We start from the raw sequence: 20,876 nt of genomic DNA, 5'->3' as shown, positions 1-20,876 counted from the left end.
TCTGTGGATCATGCCAGGATTGCCAGGCCTCGGCGAGCGGCCTCTCTGCATGAGGGCACAGGACTCGCAGAAGATGGCATGCTGTGTGACCTGGGGCAAGTCAGAGAACTTCTCTGTGCCCTCTCTTCTATAAATGAAAGCTCCTAGATGAGACGGATTTTGGTTTGACTACAATCTATATTTAATCCTCACTTTGGCCATAACTCATACACTAAGTGAACGCCATAGGGGTGTCTCGGTGGGGCATCTGGCTATAAACCATTTCTACATTCAACCTGCCTAGGGTGCCCTGACGGATCTTCAGATATCTGGTACCACCGCACAGAGTGAGTTGGTGGTGGGCAGTGAGTGTGAGAGAGAAGGAGGGGACTGCATCCTAATTAAGTCTATCATATTAGTTTTACACGGATTCCCCCAGAACCCTGGGGCTTGGCATGACCAACATATATGTAGGGAAATAAGTAAGGGACCCATGTCGCCTGCAGAGCCCATTTCATATTCAGCCCTTCTAGCAGACATTTGAGAAAAGGAAAGGAAAGGGCTTCTTTTCGCCACTGTATCCTCCTAAACACAGCAGCCTCCGCCTTTCCAGGCTGACTGGCTCTTGCTCTGATCTGCCCTTCGGTCAAAGCGCGTTCTCAAGCTTTCTCAGGCTTGATCTTCCAACAGCTCTGGGAGCTCGTTTGCACTATCGTCCCTACCTCACAAACGAGGAACCTGCTGTTCAGAGAGGCAAAGACCATTCTGTGAGGTCACAAGGTAAGTGGCCATCAACGACAAGCTGTGACCAGCAAGTTGGTTGAGGTGTAGGGTGATGCTGTGTGAAACCGGTTTACATTTGTTCCAAATCACAACGTTTCAAATTCATGATCATTGGACGGTGACATGTTTAGTGAAGACCTACTCAGTTCAGACGTCCAACCCTATCTAGTGCTGGGCGGTGTGGGCACGGGGTGGTCCCATGAGCCACTCTGTTGCTAGGCTAGGAGGGCTGGTGTGTTGGGTGTGTCAGATGCACTCTGAGGTAGGGTGTTTCCAGTTGCTTAGCTTACAACTTCCGTGAAGTCAAGAAGCAGTGATGTCACTGGTGGTGGACGTGAAGGCTCGCCAGCAGGGCAATAGCAGCTTATTTAAGGCTGTAAGAAAACAGTTTGGCTGTCAGTAGAAAGCCTTCCAGTCATGCTATTTCCTGGTTCTCTTTGGATTTTTGTTTAGTGGCTTATTCCCATGATGTTGTTTGTCCACAGTGGGTCCACCACTGTTTTTTTATTATTATTATTATTATTATTATTATTATTATTATTATAAACAGCTTCTCTGTTCCACTGGTGCTTCTTGTTTTAAAATTTAAATACTGATATTGTTGCCCTGAATTATTTTTTAAAAATCTAATCTCATACCTGTTGCTGTATTTTATTATCCAGAGGGGTAGCTTTTAAATGGAAAACAAAAATTTATCTGAGGGCTTGTTTTTTGCTTCAAACTTTGTATTTGATATAAAAGTTAGAAATTTAAATTTTCAGTTTTTTCCTTTCCTTTTAAATTGAGAAATTCACAATTCTATTTGTAAGTTTAGCAGACTTGAATAACTGTTTCTTGGGGTTTTCTTGGGGTTATGTTAGTGTATGATCCTATTTTCAGATGCCCAAGCACATTCAGATATTTAAAACTACATTTATACATTCAAAGCTTTAAAGCATTTCAGTTGGTTTAATTAGCAAACCCGAAAAAGCAAAAAAAAAAAACACAGTGTTTTTGGTTGCCAATATAAGCTTTAGTTAGGATTCACCTTAAAAATGTCAACCTAACTCAATTTAATATATCAATTAAATTAGTCAAGTTAACATACCAAGTTAACAATTTTATACATTTACATTGAAATGACAAGGATAGAGTATGATCAATATTGATTTTTAGATACATCAAGTAAGACCTAGTTAGGCTCAACAGGTAAGACAGTAAATTCACAAAGACATATTTTTTCTCTAAAAATTGCTTTTTTTTGTCTTTTTGTTTACATATTCTTTTAGTTTTTATTTATATGTTTTCTGTTTCTCATAGCCTTTCCATGGTTAACTTAAAAATTTCTTGGGGTAGAAACGTGTGTATCCACTAAAGGATAACGGTTGCCATGGCAATTACCTGAGGCTTCTTAACTGTAAGTCCTTTAAAATTGAGGGATGTGACGCCCTGCAGTTATCCCGGATAACTGAGAAACCTATAGCTGAGAGTCTTAGCCTCAGGTGAGAGGAGTCTGGGCTGCAGACATCTTCGTACTGCTCAGCCAAGCCTGCACCCAGCAGCCCCCATCTTATGGCCACCATTGACAAAAGCCTGAATAACATACGACCAGCCTTGTACATGTAGCCCCGGCCACGAATTCAGGTTTGAAATATGATGCGTTTTTATTATGCTCTGTATTGCTTTTAGTCTTTATACTATAGATCATTTAAATAGCCTTTTTTTTTTCTAGTAACAAGAAAAACATGCTCCTTTTGACCTGTAACGACATTTGGGACTGTCTACATACTGAACACTGTTGGAGGCTCCCGGTTTAGCTGAGAAACTGTGTGTCTTGCTTTCTCCCCACTGCCCTCCTTCATCCACATCCCAGCTTCTCTGTTCATCTGAGCCTGATTCTTTCAGGTGTGGCAGTGGCAGGAGCAGGATATTTCACAGTGTTTGTATCCCACTGGTGAGCCGCTGGGAACCTGCAGAGAAGGGATGTTGGATGTGTGCGTCCATTGAGCATCCAGAGGCTCTGAATGCATAATGCTCAATGGCCTCCCAGAAAAGCTGGGTTAGCGCCTCCCTGGCTGCTCTCATACTGTTTCCACAATGGGCTAGTATTTTTGACGTCTTACCTATGGGAGAGATGCCAGTGGGATCTGATTTTATTTTCATTGTTTATCCAGAGAGAAAGTGAAATTATCAGGGGCTAAAGGTTCCAGGGCCCTGACCCAGGTGAGAATCCAGACAGTGAGGAAGGAACGCCCACCTAGCCTGTAAAATGTTAGTGATGCATTCCCCAAGTGGTTATTTTACAGCAGTATATCAGGTATATCTGGCCGTGTAGCGTGCAGTTTGTGGGGATTGTTTTTTTAAAACCAAGAATCCATATCTTCATACTTAGTCATGGAACACTGGTACTTTGGTATATGAATTCTCATAAAGTAAATAAATTAATCAGTAAATCCACATTAATAGGAAACTACAGTCCCAATAACTAATTTGTAAGACCTGGGGTAATGCAAACACTGTGATAAGATACATTGGCTCGATGGTGTTTTGCAAATAGATTTTGATTTGCAAAACTAACCCACACGATTGCAATCATCCCACATAAAATATTCATATCAGAAATGTTGACTGGAGAGATTGAAAGCCACTCATTTAAAACTAATAAATAAACCGCGCTTGTCTCCCTTACAACCCCGCATCATCACACCCAATTTACCAGTGTTCTTTCCCATTATTTCTGCTCATTGGCAGAAACGGCTAAGGATAAAATTAAGCTCCCAATTTCCTTGACAGATAAGGAGAGATGTATGTATTTCCACATGAACAGTCAAGATAGGCATAGCACTTCAAACAGAAGGAACAGGATGAACAAACATGAACACTACGAAGCCCGGGGATCAGGAAGCTAGCCAATATTCTCTTGATCTAGTGAGGAATATGAGAGGCCCCTTGGCATGGCTGACATCACTACGGCTACAGAGCCAGGCTTCCAAACTTTAAATCAGGAGCACATCACTGTTCTAGAGAGACTGCACGTGAACTTTCCCAGAAATATGCAAACTGGCTTAACAAAGGTAGCCACATATTAGGCACATATAAGTTGCACACAATTTAAACTGAGCATAGTGCAATCGGGATAGTGTTTCATAAAGCTCTCTTTAGGGAGCAAGCTGGTATCAAAAAATTGACATCATTAAAGTTAGTTGTAGGCCACACAGACACGTGATCTAGCTTTTCCAGGAACTTGTCTCATGTCCTCTCTTTCAGAGACACAAAGTGAACCAATATGCAGCTGAGAGGTAGAAGACCAGCACGTTTACAGCCTCACTGCTTGATTCCAGGGCCCATGGCTTTCCCAGGGATGCTGAAGACCATGATAATCTGGTGATTTGGGGGCATCACTAATGTTCCTTAATCTGCTAGAAAGCCACCCCTGTCTAGGCCCTGCCTCTGCTCCCTTTCTGGAGCTGAATGTAAGCGCAGCCATTAGCTGAGAGGTGTGAGTTATAGTGGAGTCGGTTCACGACATTGGTCCAACTTTATCCAGCATCAAAGCCATGGAGGTGAACGTGGGGTCCTACAACCCCTTCTGTTATGGCCACAAGTTGAGATGTCTAAAATGCAGAAATAGGAAGAGCATTTTTATTCTAACACAAATACCTATAATGATGTCAAAAGAAAAGCAGTAAATTATAGTCAGGGTAAATTGGTTTTGAAAAAAAAATATTATTTTCCTTCCAAGGTCTTATCATTAGAAATGCCCCCTTTTCAAGTTTCCAAAGTCCCCCCACTCTCTTTAACTGTGCCCCTGGTCTTCCTTCTCCTGTCTCACCCCAAGTCAAAGTTACAGAACAGCCTATAGTAACCCCTCTCTGAGTGACGTTATCATTTCCAGTTTCCAAGAGGGAAGCACCCCAAATCCCGACTGCCAGGGATAAAAGAAAAGGCACAGAGGCACGGTGTGAGAAGCAGGTGTTGGGGGGGGTCAGCATCAAAGGACTGGACTGGCGGGGGCCGTCAAAGGTCTGCAGGCAGAGGCGGCTTCCTTCATCCCATCCCGGACTCCCAAACTCGTGAGACCAGTACGCTGCCCAGCAAAGGACAGAGTGTTCCCACTGAACAAAAACGAAAGTATTCTTAATCATTTGAAAATAATCTCATCTCTGGTAATTAAAGAAATGAAAGCAAAAATAACACAATGTTTGACTTTCTTGTCAGGGAAACAAGCTGAGCCGTGGGGAAATGGTCACAATCTTGTAGCGGACTAAGGCTGCTCAGCCGTGTTTCTCATCATTTGCGGTGACCAGCCTGTGGCCTGGTAATTTACTTCTAGGAGGGTTACAGCAGGTCCATTTGCTCCCTTGGCCCAGAGATGACAATGGCTGTGCCATTTACAGAGATGGATCCCAGGACTGCCCAAGCACCCTGTAGTTCATAGCGGGCACTAAAATCCTTCAGAGGATGCCAACGCGCCAGGGTTGGGAGTGGAAACAGTAAATTATCTCACTTCGACATTTTTGGGGGGGGGGGCTTTTTTTCATGTTTACAAAGAATGTTTATTAAACAAAGGAATTGGCTAAAGCCAAATTTTATTTTAAATTTAAATGCTTTTAGAGTTTTAGGGAGAAACAGAAACAAGAAAAGCAGGCACGAACTTTTCCATTTCCTTCCCAGTGCGGGCAGTTTTAAGGGCTAGGAGGGCTGGGAGGCAAACACACTTAGGCTCCTGTGCTGGGTTTGCTGAGCTCGCTCTTGCGTGATGCCACCCTCAAAGAGAAAGAACCAAGCCATCTGTCCCCAGCCATGCATTAGGCTCCAGGTCACTGGTTCTCAACCTTCCTCATGCCGTGACCCTTTCATACAGTCTCAGACTCCCAAACACAAAACGATATTTGTTCTCACTTCAGAAACTTTAATGTTGTTACTATTATGGATCGTAATGTAAATATCTTATATACAGTCCTTGTGAACGGGTCCTTAGACTCCCAAAGGGGCTGTGACCCACAGGCTAGGACCCACTGCAAGCGGTCACTTAATAATAACAGTCCTTTAGGTCATCGTGAAGCAACTGGCAGGACTAGGGTTCTACGGCCTGTGTCCTGAGTGATCAAGAATATTTTTGTTTTCAATACAACGACCTTTCAAAACCTTTGGTGAAGTCACTGTTGTAAGGCCCTGGCGTCCTCATGGCCAGTCCTAGGCAGCACAAGAGTGTGCGGTCTTATAAATTCCTCGTGTGTGCCAAACACATGACATGGGAGATCATAGTGTGAATTTGGAAAGGGAAACAGTTTTATGGCCTCTAACGGAATGAAAAAAAAAAATTACCTCTAATCCTTTTGGGAATCCAAGGGGTAACAAAGTGAAACAGTGCAGAAAGACTCACACTGTCAACCCATTTACTACCCAGCCTTGTTTACACAAGATTGATTCACGCAGCTCGCTGGCCACCAAAGCTGACTAGCTCGACTTCACCAGAATCCCATTTAAAGAAGTGTCTGATATTTTTTCGCAAATAGTGCTCAGCTGATTAAAGCCTAATTACACACATTGAATTAAAGGTGTGAGTGCGTAATAAAACGTTCCAGCTAAAAGGAATCTGTGCTGGGGTCTGATTTCCAGCCAGTAATTTGGCTGGAATAAAATGGAAACAAGAAAGCAGAATTGTTTAAAAGGTGCGATGTAATGACAACACACATTCTAGGCTGCAAAAAGAAATAGACGAATACACGGTGCATTTTTAACTGGGATATGTTGTAATCAAAATACAGTCTTTTCTCCTGCCACCATTTATAATAATAATACAAACCACACTCATGGAAGCCAACAGCCAGGGGGGAAAACATATTTCCATTTTAACGCTTTTCGATGATCAAAGCGTCAGCTTAATACAATCAGCTGAAATCCATTTACCCGTGAGCACACCACTGTGCCAGGGGGACTGTGCTCCCTTCCAGCCGCATCTATTCTGGAACAGGTGCTACAGTCGTAAATTAATTAGTCTGTGAGAAGCACCTTGTTCCTCCTCTCCCCAGGCCTCTTGTGGGTCAGGGCCTGGAGGACTTCGCCATCTGGGCAGAGTTTCTCCCAGAGAAGCAATCAGCGCGCGCGTGCAGATTGCAGCCCACAGAGGCAGGTTCAAATGACAATTAACCTTATTAGGCCTCATTTTTTACAGTTTATAGTGTGTCAACACGCTGGCTCCATAAATGATCCGCCACATCAAACAGGTGAAGGAAAAAAACCGTTTCTCCCCTTGTTAAAAGTTTTAAAGCCCTCTGGAGAATGAAACACAACATTTAAGTGATGGTGTTAACAACTACACAAATGCCAGGGTCGTTGAGTACAAAGCCAGACTGATGGGCCCGAGGGCCCAAATGCAGCTTATCCACGCCTGGACACAGATTTCTAGATGTAAATTTGTGGTGGTTGGGAAAAACGTGGGCTTCTTTGCTAAGCCTTCCAGTTTTCACCTTGAGACTCACTGTCTCTCACGGCTGCGGTCTTTTGCCATCTGGCTAACTCGGGGAAATGCATGTTTCTTTATGAGAATTATGCGTTTGCCCCTTCCTTCACCACAGTGATGCACATAGGACCCTGTTGTCCTGGGAATAGAAAATAAAACCAATCAAGACAATTAACATCCCCAGCTTGCCACAAAATCAACAGATATTTAAGCTACAGTTTTAATCAGACTGAGCTTAATTAAACACTTCACAGATGACTCTGTAGCCTGACACACACACACACACACACACACACACACACACACACACACACACACACACACACAAAGCCCACTTAAAAGAAAATCTTTAAGCGTAATGTGAGATCGAGTTTACTAACAGACTGCCACAAGGATTTTTGCAGGGCGTCTCTGAGGATCCTTATTTATGATCTGTGTGTTCAACGTGCTCAGGTCTACTGGGACCCACCCTTTTATCACTTAGAGTTCAGGTTTTCCCACTTGGGAAAAGATGTGCCCTGTGTGCCGGCCTCTCCTTGGTTTACATTCGGGAGTTCCCTGACCATAGGAGCAGCCATAGGAGCAGCTTTGCCCCTGTGTCGACTCACATGCAGTCTGAAGACATTTGCAAACTGGAATTGTTTGAGACTAGAACTCAGGGACTCATCTGCTTCTGCCCGAAAATACCCAGGGAACCCGGAAAGATGAAGGGAAAGGGAGCATCATAAAATGTAGCTTTTTATAGCTTTCAGAGCCAGCATCAGGGTTGCTGAGATGGCTCAGTCTGTGGTGGTGCCATGCAAGCATGAGAAGATGAGTTCGGATCCCCAGCACCCACATAAAAGAACAGGCACATCAGTGTGCACCTGTGACCCCAGGGCAGAGGGCGTAAAGAAAGGAGGGGCTTGGGAGTCAGTCTAGACCAACTGGTTCTGGGCTCTGGGCTCTGGGTTTAATGAGAGATTCTGCCTCAAAAATTAGGTAGAGCGTGCTAAAGGAAGACACTCAACACCCATCAGATCCTGGCTTCCATTCATGCAAGCACACATGCACAGACTCACACAAACATATACCACACAACACCATCCCCACACACCCACACGGACACAAAAACACACAGCAGCAACCGGAATGTGCCATTCTTTCTCAAAATGAATTTCCACTGAAGTTTCCGCTGGGCTTGGGATAGAATGTGGTCAGCTTAGAACTTCCACCGTTACAATTTCAGGCTTTTATTTTGAACATGCGTATATGAAGCTTTTAAGACTTAATGAAAACTTTACTTCTTCTAGTTTTGTCCATCAGAAAACAGAGTAAAAGGAAGAGTAGAAGAATTGCCCTGAAACATCTGGGCACAATCATTTAGGATTAGCTTTTCTTTTCTTTTCTTTTCTTTTCTTTTCTTTCTTTCTTTCTTTCTTTCTTTCTTTTTCTTTTTTTTTTTTTTTTTAGGATTAGCTTTTCACTATCAAAGTCATGTTCGTTATCTGGAGTGATGTGTCTTAACTTACATCTAACCTTGCTACAATGGTCTCCTTTTTTTTTTTATTTTTTTTCCTCCTTTATTAATTTACAATGGTCTCCTTTAATCAGTTTCCTATATTATGTATTAGTGGTATCCATTAAGAACTTGAAGCTGGGAGTGGAAGTTCTCAGGCATTTATCTTGGTATTGAAAAAAAAAATGCTGAAGAGCCTCTTAAAAAACAGTGCCCTCTGGTGGACATCCCGTCACCCAGAGACAGCAGTTCTCTTGTAGGGGGTCAGGCTGGGCAGAGACTGAGAGCATGGTGGTGTCTTGGTAATCCCAAAGACAGCGTGGGTTTGCTTCCTGCACAAGTAAATGTTCATTGCAGGCCTATCAGGTGCCAGCCTGGTGTTATACATGTATGAATAGAAAGATAAGTAAAACAGAATCTTGCTCCCCAAGTGGTTCATGGGCAAACACAATCAAATTTGAGAAAGGAAGAAGACGGAAGAAGTAGGCCCCTGAGTCATTTCCTGAAGGATGCTAAGCCAACCACCCAAACATTGAAGTAGCCGTTGAATGTTTATGAAAAGTCTAAAAGCAAACTGTCAAAGCCAGCAGAGGATGGAACCAATACAACTCTGCTCCCCAAATTCAAGGTCTTTTTGCATTGCTGCCACTCTGAAAGATCTGGATGAGAAAAAAAAATGGCCATAGTTTCTGCTGCCCAAGAAATGCAGGAGAAAGAGATGAATTATTTCAAGATGCTCTCTTAGTCCTGAGACACCTTGCCATGAGGCTCTATGGAGGACTTCCTGCAAGAAGCAGGCAAGAGTGTGATGAGCAGGCGCGAGAGGCTAGCTGTTCACTGTTGGACTCTCTAAGCATGGCTGACTATGTTCTCTTCTACTTGTCTTTAGCTCTGCAAATCCCCCTTCCTCAGTGCAGAATGCAAGTGTTACTACAGACCATGGCATCCCAGAAGTCGGTGGTGGTAAAGGAAGCCAAAGCCACACAATCATTTTGGTGAGTAATCGAAAAGCCTGAAATCCAAGAAAGAAACCGAGGGACCAATAAAAGCCCATCTATGGTCCTCCATGGCAACAGCCTCCTTTCTGGTTGATCATCCCCATCTGATGTGACATAACACAGCCTTACACACAATCCCACTGACATAGCTGTTACATCATGATGCATAATCTTAACACACCAATTACTTGTTTATTAGACAAATTTCTTGAACCTCCTTGGATCCAGGAACCATTTGACACTATATATCTCTCATTTTCTCAGGAAAAAAAATACTGAGCACAGAAAGAGTCATTCAACTCATATATTACTGTTTGAGTTACTGCTTAAAATATCTACTGTTTTGCAAAGAATAGATTATATGATTGCCCAGATTCAATGGGAGAAGTAGCATAAGGGTAGTTGATAGATGTAAAATTATCAAATGAAGAAATTACAGCCTTGCTGGTTAAACAAAAGTGCTATACAAACACACTGCTGAGAACTTACAACATGCAAAAACAAATAAAAATAAGACCAGCGCTGCCAGGAATCTGTAGAGCCTGACACATGTAAAAATGTGTGCTAGAGCAAAGTTGTGCCAATCCTGAGCCTATGAAACCTACCAAAGGAGATTATATAATAATAAAGTACTTCAAAGAGATTAAAAAAAAATAAGCACACCATAGTCTCCTCAGCACCATTCAGCATCTGTGAGAAAGGGAAACAACTAGAGGGTTTGTGAAGGATGGAAGAGTGGAAAGAGGGGGATAAGTTTTTTAAAGGAAAGAGAAAGAAGAAGAAAGCAAGGAAAGGAAGAAGAATAAGAAGAGAAAATGAGAAAATATTGAAAAATAAGGGGATTCTACATAGGTAATTAAAAGATAAATGTGTATAACGGGTGGGTGCTTGAAGCACACGGATATGAATAAACATGTAAGCATATATGCAAATTAGTGCTTGCCTGGGGTCACCCAACGGGTTGGACACTGTGCAACTGGGGCCATCCTGTGGACAAGCCTGCCTGGAAGGCCATTTTACAGTGTTCCATACCTTAAATCCATATTAACGCTTCAAAAAACCAAAATATCCACCAAGCACTATAAAATAGAGTCTGCATAGCAAAGATATTTTTAGTGATATCAACACAGGCATAAGTCCCATCATACAATTCTATGCAGCAGAGGTAATAATTTTCCAAGCTAGCATCTAACCTGGCTGAAGCCCAAGTGAAAAGCGAGCTGGAACACAGGGCAGCTACCTTTAAAGGAGAGTCTGTAGAACAAAATGTCCTCCTGTATGAAAATTCATATTTTCGGTGGAGGGGATGTCAAAAGAGCTTGTCCTTCGTTTCTGAAAGTCTTCCAGTCTCTACCGACAGAGAGAAGCCCCAAACCGTCTCCATTAACCTCTGATCCTAGCATGAGGTGAGGAGACTCATGCAAACTGGGAATATTTAAATATTCTCTCTGCATAAAAGCTGTTTAGCTGCTGGAATCATTTCCTCGCGCCGTCCCAGAGCTGAGGAAGTGGCTGGAGCAGCGGGGGTGGCGTGCAGAGGCAGCTGGAGAGGAAGAGAGCTCAGGGGAATCACATTTGAGCAGCCATGGGAGCCGGGGGGGACATGACAGAGGAGAGGTCACAGAAGCAGCTGGCCGGACGGAGCCACACAGGGAAGCCTCTCAGCAAGGCGAAAGCAAGAGACAAGACTTACTTAGAGAAGCCCACAGCTTGCAAGCCACCTAAACGTCCCCCAGGGGAACTGAAGTCATTTCTTCCTCTCCATCACAGGCCTCAGAAAATCAGAAGGCACCTTTCAATCACCCGCCTACCCTTCTTGACAACCATGGCCACTGTAGTTAGGCCAACCCAAGATATATATGCAAGCCAGCTGTTTCACCCTAGTGTATCCTGCTCCCCAAAGGTAAAAGCACACCCAGAAAAGCGTAAGGGGCAACCAGGATTCCTCCTGAATGTCAGGACTTGCTCTCTTTTCTACACTCTACACCCCACGGGCCACAGGTGAGTGCTGCCTCTGTCTTCCTGCCATCCAAGGCCACCCCAGGAAAGACACCTCCTAGCCAACTTGGATGCACTGCTATGTAAGCAAGAATTAGTAGCAACTGAACATTCCTGAAGGCCTTTGTGTGAAATAGCCGAGTACTCTGAACGTTTAGAAGCCACTGTTCCGAGGCACGGGCATGAGTTAAAGCCTTACCCATAGAAATATTTAAGTAGCAAACAGCTATGATGCCTTATTTATTTCAATAATCTTTTTACATTTATTTATTTATTTATTTATGTGTGGGGGGAGAATGCATACCATGCCATATAATGTGTATGGTATGGAGATCAGAGGACATCTTGTTGACATCGGTTCTCTCTTTCCAACTTCACATGGTTTATGGGGATCGAACTCGGGTCATCAGCCTTGGCAGCAAACACCTTTACTCATTTTCACTGGTCCTGTTAATTATGGGGACTTTCTTTTGGGGGGGGGATGACTTCAAGTTAAGTAATAAAAACAAGAAGATCACATGCCCTCACATAAATACAAGTTAACATTAAGGAAGTCTATGTCCAAGTACTTTTCAATGAAGGCGCCATTATTTTCCACTCTCTTTTGTGTGTCCCAAGGTTAAGAGTAGCACCCCCTCTGCAGCTAGCACATAAACAAGAAAGTAAACAAGATGAAGGGCAGAGAACGGAAGTGAGGATTTATAATTGCTGCACATTTAAGATGTTCTGACTACCACACTGACATGGCTTCCGCGCTACCTTGTCTTTAGTGACCCTGAGAATGAGCTGTCCCTTCATGTACCTGCTCCTTCATGTACCTGGCTGCAGAGGCCCAGAATGCTTAAGAGCTTTGAGCCCCCAGAACTGGGATTCATGTGTCTATGTGCATGTTTGTGTGTTGTCACGCTCACACCGGTCTCTGTCTCCTACTCCTTCATATTCAAACACACAGGAAGGTGCCGACCACGATGAGAATTCAAATAGGAAATACGAGACACCGAGCAGCATCGTCTGGATGGCTGGGATTAACCACATCATAGAGACAGGGATGGAGCCAGATTCCAAAACCAAGATGTCTAGAACGCCATCTTGAGATGAAGCTGTTAAAACAGAGCATGCTCTGCTGTTTGCCGGATGAGATGCTTGACTCCTAAGTCTTCCATGTTTAAAAGAGCAAGCTTCATTTCCTTGACTTCTCCAAGGCAGTACAGTGCCTTCTCTCTCAGAGCCTTCCGAGCTCCCACCACATGGTGTAGACTTTTCCTCTTTTCTTACATGGCAACCTCTCCTAGGAGTTCTGACTCCACAGTAACACACACACACACACACACACACACACACACACACACACACAGAGAGAGAGAGAGAGAGACAGACAGAGAGAGAGAGAGAGAGAGAGAGAGAGAGAGAGAGAGAGAGAGAGAGAGAGAGACGGAGACAGAGAGCACACTCACAAATGCAACCAAAAGTGGCCAGTTGTGCATTTCCCTCAAGATGGCATGCTTCCACATTCTCGCAGTTTCCACGGAAACTTGCGTATGTGAAGAAAGCAAAGCTGCTCCACACCCCGAGATGACTCTCCAAATTCCTCCTGGAAGCACAGGACCCAGACTTAATGAACGAATGTCTGACTAGTAAGAGAGAAGGTGGCATCTGCTGGCCTTCTAGATGAAGATACGCAACACCACTGCTCAGCTCTGTGACCTAGGAGAATTGGCAGTTTCAGCACCGAGTCAGCCGGGCTGCACAAAGAATCTTTGAGTCTTCTGTGTAGGTGGTGGCCTGAGCGCAAACGTTTCCTAGCTGTGTGGCTTTGACCAAGCCTTTACACGTCTAAGCCTTAGCATCTTCACTCTGTGACATTTACAATAGTGTGAGTTACTTAAGGGTCTGGTACAGTTCGGTGATGAGGACATGTGGTACGAGTGCATGGCATGGTGCAACATGCGCCCCAGTGGCTGTGGCTTGGTCCACTTCCTCCCACCTATATCTGGGACATAAGCCCAAGCACTGTGTAAACGGCAGTAGGCAGAACCCATCCCCTTTACCTGCTAAGCACCTGAATGGCCCAGCACAGAAACAGATGTAAGATGAATTCTATCCCACACAAATAAAACTTGAAGCCTCTTATAAAATCTGGGGGCTTGTAGCTGAGAACTTGCTCCTTTGTGCCGGGTTTCTCCTCGGTAGGTTCTTCAACGCGCTGGAAGCCATTCTCGGCAATAGCATCCGCCTAACTGAAGTGTCTGACACAGACAAGAGCCTAGACACTCTCAGGGGTGGGGTCCCTTGGCAAGGTTTATTCCAGTGGCTGGGACACATAGGGGAAGTTTCCAATGGCTTTCTCAGAAAACACAACATCTTTCATTTTCACTGCTGATGCATCCCCTGCCATGTTCTATATGTTTTTAATTCTGAGATCCTACTGGCCAACTGTGCCAGTGACATATAAAAATAAGTTAATATTCTGAGGACCTAACTTATCACTAGCTATTATTATTAGAAAGCAATGTACCAGAAAACCTGTGTGCTGAACTCTGATTTATGAAGTAGTTCCGGCAGAGTCCGGTGACCTAAGCCAAAGTGCACATCTGTCCATACTTATGTGTGCACAGTGGAAATGCACACATTTATACAGACCCATATTAATAATCCATGCCTTCCACCAATGAGGGAAGGAGCCTGTTTATACAAATGATCTTAAAGGCAGGAGCGTACAGATTGCAGAAGTATTCTTGCAAGCCTTAGACAGCCTCGGCTGTATTGCAGCTGACAGGACCTGCCTGGCACAACCAGCTGTGACACTTCTCATCACAGGCCTCTTCCTCGCTGAGCACTGGCTGGCGCATCAGGCCTCGCTGCCGTGGGATAATAACTGACAGCAGGCTGACACGCAGCCCAGGGAGAGTTCCATCGGGAGGTCTCCTGGGCCCGGGGATCAGTGGGCTTAAAATATTAGGATGTGATAGAGTTAACATTTGCCCTTGAGCAGATGGTTTCGAACATTCTGTCAACATTGCGAGTGATTACTGCAAACAGATTCTCCGTCCCAGAGGAACTGGGAGTAAAGTGCTTTCGAGCGCTGAGCCTCGGCTGAGAGGTATAAAAACGTGTCATTTCCAGAGTCTTCTCTCAGCTGCGGGAGAAGGGCAGGCACTCCGCACATGGGGCAGCCAGAGCCTTAACCCAGTGAGGAGCCCCTGCCAGGCTGTGAGGGTGCAACAGAGGCCTGGCTGAACTGGAGCTTGGCCTGAGCCTCCCTAGTCTGTGGTGCTGGAATTCTCTGGTTTGTCGGTTCCTTCATACAATCTCCCAGAGGAGTATTAGCAGTCGTAAGGCCTCCAGTGTCTATCATCAGAGGAGAAACCGAAAATAAGACTGCTTAAATTTTTTACCGAATAGAACCTCACACGCTGTGCCTGTTCACTTAATATTTATTTAAGAGACAGAGCCCCCTGCTCACTGTGCGCTGGTATAAAGCAGTGGTGCTGACCTCTTGGACTCAAGCCATCATGCCGAGTTAGACGCAGATATCACAGCCATGCCCACGTCCAGCTCGCTGTTCATTCTCAATCTGGTAAATTCGTCTCAGCAGGATGGAGGGGGAGGAGGTCTCTTCAAAAACAAACTACTACCCACTTGCTTTGAATGAACAGAGTTATAAGAATGAAGAAATAAAGTTATCGGGTCCTCGGAAACTCGATTCCACAGCTAAAAGAACCACAGCAACCAATGACCACCATCCCAGGAAATAAGTTCTGTCTACAAAATGCACAGTGCTGTGTGGAATGCTATCAGCTAAGAGAACTGACCTTTACAGGGACATGAGAGCAATCGCAGACCCGAAGACAAGCCTGCACTTTAGGACGTCACCGTGGAAGGACCAGGTGCGGGACCGCCTCCCCACCGCAACCACATCTGATCTATTAGAAAGTAAGACACACAAGCAGCCTCTCAAGCACATCCCGTGTAGAAGGTCATGATGCCAGGTGCTGACTGCCTGCTCCCGCAGCTGATCAACAGAGAAAATACTGACTCTAACGGCAAATGCCTCACAGCACAGCCAAGCCTGCCGGAACCAGTGTGCGCAGAGGATTTGCTTGCTTTTTCACCCAAAGATAAGCAGAGAGAAGCAGGAACAAGGAATGCTTAAAGGCATAGGAATCCAGCCCAGCTCCCATGCTCAAGGCTGCACTAACCTCATCCTGCCTTGGTGCTCCAAACACCTGCACTCCTAAGTCTTTTTCTTGGATTTTGTTTTTAATAAGAAAAAAAAATTAACAAAGTACAATTTGTTGACAGTGTTCGCAGCCGCGCAGTGGGGTGTCCCACCTATGCGCTGTCATGCGTTCCTTGTCGGTTTTTTTTCTGCAGGTGCTAAATACACGCTGACAACAACATATGTTACCAATTGAGAATGGTGTTTAAAAAAAAAAACCTCGTAATTAAGGAGTACTCTCAGCTTGAAAAAAAAATATACAGGTGAAAGCTGCCTGTGCCTGAAGATTTGTTCTGATGTAGTTTCCTCTGGCACTGAGGGAGCTCTGAATGTGTAGAGGGAGGACGTTCTTACGATTGCTTTCTGAACACAACCGTAATAACAGAGTCACCGCCGGAAGACTGGGTCTGACATCACCCCCCCACACACATACCGCCCCCGAAAGCCTATTTATTTCTTGATTTTTTTTTTGTTATGTTGTGTTTTGTTTGTTATGTCATGTTTTATTTTGTTTGGTTTTGTTTTCGTGATTCTTTTAAAGTTTCTCTTGTTCTTTTTTATAACATCCTTAGACTTTCTGGAAAATCATGCAAACACACCCAAAAGACTTTATTATGCCACGTACACTCCAAAGTTGTCAGGAAACACTATAAATGGGGCACGGATCTTTGATCTTTTTTTGTTACTTTCTAGCTATGTACAAGGTGACTTAGGCACAATTAGAAGGAAGTCAGTGTGATTCCACCCCCTGTGAGTTTCAGAGATGGTTTCTTACCACTAGGGGACTTGATAACCACTCCCACATTTTCCCTTTGGGGACCAATGATAGGGATATTGATGACATTTCCAAAAGGGTTTGATTCGATACTGTAACTGTTAGGCACCTAGCCTTCCTTTCTTTTGTCCTGTTTACCTGAAGAGCCCCACATTCCGTTCCCACCACCTTCCCAGAACAAACTGAGAGCAGGCTACCATCTTGAAAGCCATTTGTATTGTTTGTGCTTTTCAATTTTGTACTTGGAGATGGGGCCTCTTTCTGTAGCCAAGGCTTCCCTGTAACTCACTATATAGTCTGCATTGGCCTGTGGTGTGTATCAATCCTCTGGCCTCGGCCTTCTGAACTCTGTAGTGACAGTCTGATCTGCCTCACTAGGCTTTGAGGCCGTTTCTTCAGCACCCTCATGGTTTATTCCAGAACTCATATACCCAACTCTGCCTCGTGTCCTTAGAGACAACTGTGATCATATTAAAACAGAAAACAAAAACAAAACGTATTGTTTCTCTGGCTAAAATGTAAGTACCGTGAAATCAGGAGACACACTGAGTGTGTGTGTGTGTGTGTGTGTGTGTGTGTGTGTGTGTGTGTGTGTTGCATACATCTGTGTATGAACCATCACATCTGTGTGAGTAAACATGGAGGTGCTTCTGAGTCTTCCTCAATTACACTTCACTTTATTTACCAATGCAGAGTCTCTTGGTGCGCCTGGAGTTCACCACCTCAGCTAGACTGGCTTTCTCTTGGGATCTTCATCTCTGCCCCGCTGAGTACTGACTGGGATTACAAGTGGGCTGCCACACCAGCCTGTGCTTTATGTGGATGCTGTGGATTTGAACTCTCATCCTCATGTCTTCACAGCAAAAGCCTTACTCACTGAGCCATCTCCCCAGCGCAGGAGCAGCCTTCATGTCCATGTTGTCTGGAGCTTGGCTCAAGATATAACTCAATAGATATTAATAGACTACGTTAACACAGTTTAAGAAAGAGACAGTTTGCTGGGGATTTTGAATCAGTTGGCCTCAGATGAAGCTAAGACTTCGGGGAACCCCTCAGGCTATTTAGTGAATGGTAGTTCCTGGCTGCCACAGTGGCCCCTGGGCACAGCATTGGCATCGCTAAGGACGTGGAGGAATTCTGATCCTCAGACCCAGCTCAGGCCTACTGAATCAGAACTGCCATCTTCAAGATCCTTGGGAAATCCTTTACCAATTAAAGCCTGTGAGTGCCTGCCTACACTTCCTAAAGAAGGGTCTCTAGCCAGCATGGCATGGCACACAAATAGATACCACCAGAAGGTCCTTACAGTGACTTGTTTCAAGCCTCAGGAGGAGAAACTGGGGCTGTTCGACTGCTGCTTAACCATGCTTAACTTCTAGACCTGCAGTTCTCGAAATATGGTCTCTACGCTGGAAGCCTGGGAATATAAGGCCACTTCAGACCTTCTGAACAACAAATCCCAAGCTCAACAACCTCCCTTGGAAATGGTCTTGCCACTCTTCATCCCACATGATGTGCCTATCTCTCAGGAAGGACCTAGAAATTTCAACGTGCAGGTCTTATCTTAGGTTGACCAAGAACTCCTAGAACTGGCAGTCGGGTTCAATAAACTTCAAAGTCCCAGGTGTGTCCAACCATTGGATCCTGTGATATGATATATCATCATCTACAGAGTTCACTCTCAAATTCCAAAGTCATCTCCCAGTTCATGTAAACTTTAATGTCAGTTCACAGTTTTGTGTTGGGTCACACCCATGACTGTCTTGGGTACAGACGCCATGGGTTAGATATGGCTATAAGGTCGCTCCATCCAGTTCTATTGGTAGGCATGGCTAGGAGCTACTGATCAGGTCCATGACTAAATCTACATGACAACTAAGCAATAGTCTGTCTGTCTGTCTGTCTGTCTGTCTGTCTCTGTCTCTCTCTCTCTCTTTCTCTCTCTGTCTCTGTGTGTCTCTCTGTCTCTCTCTCTCTTTCTCTCTCTGTCTTTCTCTGTCTGTCTCTCTCTCTGTCTCTCTGTCTCTCTGTCTGTCTGTCTGTCTGTCTGTCTGTCTGTCTGTCTCTCTCTCTCTCTCTCTCTCTCTCTCTCTCTCTCTCTCACACACACACACACACACACACACACACACACACACACACACATGCAATCACATCATTAAGCCATGGGAGGTCATACACAATGTCCTCATCGTGCCAGTTCCAGAGAATACTCACACAACCTGGAGACAGAGCTTAGTCACTCAAGACCAAGAGACACAGTAACAGAAGTGAACGAGGTTGCTAGCAGCATAGCTCAGCAGGCTGTCTGGGAATTAACTTACCTTATAATCATGTGTGAATTCTTCTGAGCAGGTGCCTGTTGTCTATGTGTGTGCCGTGATGTGTTTGTACAGAGGTCAAAGGGCAATCTCACTGTTGGTTCTTGCCTTCCACCTTGTTTGAGACAGGATCTCCTGTTCAGTGCAAGACAGGATCTCTTGACTCTTCCCCCATCTTCTTCAGGAGCGCCGGGATTACACGTGCATACACTACCATGCCCAGCTTTTATGTGGGTTCCGGTGATTCAAACCCAGGGCTTAGAGTTTGCACATTGAGTGTGTAATCCACTGAGCCATCACCCAACCCAACTTTCTTTTTTATAAGTAGAAGGAATTCATGATGAACTAAGAATGATGGTATTGTATGGTTGATACAGAAACCAGCAATATAGACACTGGTCGTTAACAAGCACAGCATATTCTGTGTAACTCTGTGTGCTTAACTGAAGGTGTGTGGGTCTGTGGCCTCCAGTCTCCATCCATCCATCCATCCTTCCTTCCTTCCTTCTTTCTTTCCTCCTCCTCCTCCTCTGCCTCCTTCTTCTTGACACATGGTCTCTCATATTGACCTGGATTTGTCAGTTAGATTAGGCTGGCTAGCCATCAAGTGCCAGGGATCTGCCTGTCTCTGCCTCCCTGGCACTAGCATTGCAAGCACACACCACCACACCCATTTTCCTTGCTGTGGGTTCTAGACGTAAACTCGGGTCCCCATGTTCGCATAGCAAGCACTTTGCAAAGTGAGCATCTCCTCAAGCTTATTAGTGTATTATTTAACTGCAGATGATTCAGTTTAGGCTCAGAGAAATGAAACGGCTTGCCCAGGGACACCCAGTTCCCTCGATAATTGGTATTTAAAGCCAAGCAAATTCAACTCTCTGGCTTAGAATACACTGTCGATGTCCAAATCTGATGGCTTCTTTGTAGGTTCTCACTCTGCCTGCTCACAGGTCAGAAAAGCAGTGAATCTCTGCAGTCGCTCGGTGTTTCCAAGCTACAATCTGATCCATTCCTCTGCCTCCTCTTTCCCTGGCTCCCGCCTCACATGCTCACTTGTTTTTCCTTGTTTATTTTTGTTAATGGCTTTGCCACCTTCCTTGGCAGGAGGATTCACAACCCCAGAAGCAGTTGTTTAATGGAGCTTCGTTAGCAACTGCCTTTCCAAACTCACTCTCTTATATACACTCCCCTCTTAAAAGCCTTTATGGCCCTCTCAATTGCAAACGGCCACCATTATGACTCCAGTTTTCCCAGGAATTAAGTGGCACATTAGCCAGATTGTTTCTTTCAGTTGTGTCTTTGGATGTGTTGTATTTTTTCTTTTCCTTCCCCCCCGCCCCCCCCCCCCGGAGCTGGAGTCTCACTGTGTAGCCCAGGTTGGTTTTGAACTCTCTACCTATCTGCTTTGGGTTCTGTTTTAACAGGCACGCACCACAGCACCCAATTCCTATGTCCTAGGAGCCACAAAAAGAACAACATGCTCATCCAGGGAGGTGTTTATCTTTCGGAAAAAGCCACTCATCATCAAATGTATAGCGTGAGTTGTTGCTGATGCTCTAAGAGGCGCTGGGGGACCACAGCAGCTGGAATTGAACTGGTGATACCAGAAGCCTGTCTGTCACATGAGTGAGGAGGGCTGTATGTCATGCTTATCTGCCCATTGCTTCCTTAATATGATCCTTTCCAAACGGTTTGAGTTTGGCGGTGAGTTCATTCAGTGGTGGTGAATTAAAAGCTCTGAGGTCAAAGAACATCAGGAAATGGCTTCAAATTGTTCATGTTTAAAGAACAAATGGTTCTAATGATCTAGGCTAATTAATGACAGCCATTTTTTAGTCTACAAGCCTAAAATTAGAGCCC

The 20,876-nt window shown here is 44.7% G+C and overlaps 2 protein-coding genes across 5 annotated transcripts in view; one reads left to right on the top strand and one right to left on the bottom strand.

The window, feature by feature from the left end:
* LOC311590233 (uncharacterized protein) overlaps positions 1–20,876 on the bottom strand; it is a gene marked incomplete at its 5' end in the record, with an annotated part of 618,389 nt that overhangs the window by 332,946 nt on the left and 264,567 nt on the right. The gene's annotated exons all lie outside the window — the stretch shown is intronic.
* Positions 1,928–20,686, top strand: LOC311590135 (uncharacterized protein). 4 transcript variants are annotated; one of them, XM_084769000.1, is made up of 6 exons: positions 1,928–2,385; positions 2,474–2,646; positions 4,009–4,125; positions 9,595–9,700; positions 11,607–11,704; positions 17,389–18,342. In XM_084769000.1, the coding sequence occupies exons 3-6, from the start codon at positions 4,028–4,030 to the stop codon at positions 17,573–17,575; spliced, it is 489 nt and encodes a 162-aa protein (XP_084625126.1). In that variant the 5' UTR covers positions 1,928–2,385; positions 2,474–2,646; positions 4,009–4,027; the 3' UTR covers positions 17,576–18,342. The 4 variants fall into 4 exon arrangements, 3 of the variants coding, with proteins under 3 accessions (XP_084625126.1, XP_084625127.1, XP_084625125.1); XM_084769001.1 differs by lacking the exons at positions 2,474–2,646; positions 17,389–18,342 and adding an exon at positions 20,441–20,686; XM_084768999.1 differs by lacking the exon at positions 2,474–2,646.

This window comes from Acomys minous (assembly GCF_964271855.1).
Source record: "Acomys minous genome assembly, chromosome: 19".
NCBI classification, from domain to species: Eukaryota; Metazoa; Chordata; class Mammalia; order Rodentia; family Muridae; genus Acomys; species Acomys minous.
This window is presented reverse-complemented; position numbering and strand designations above follow the sequence as displayed.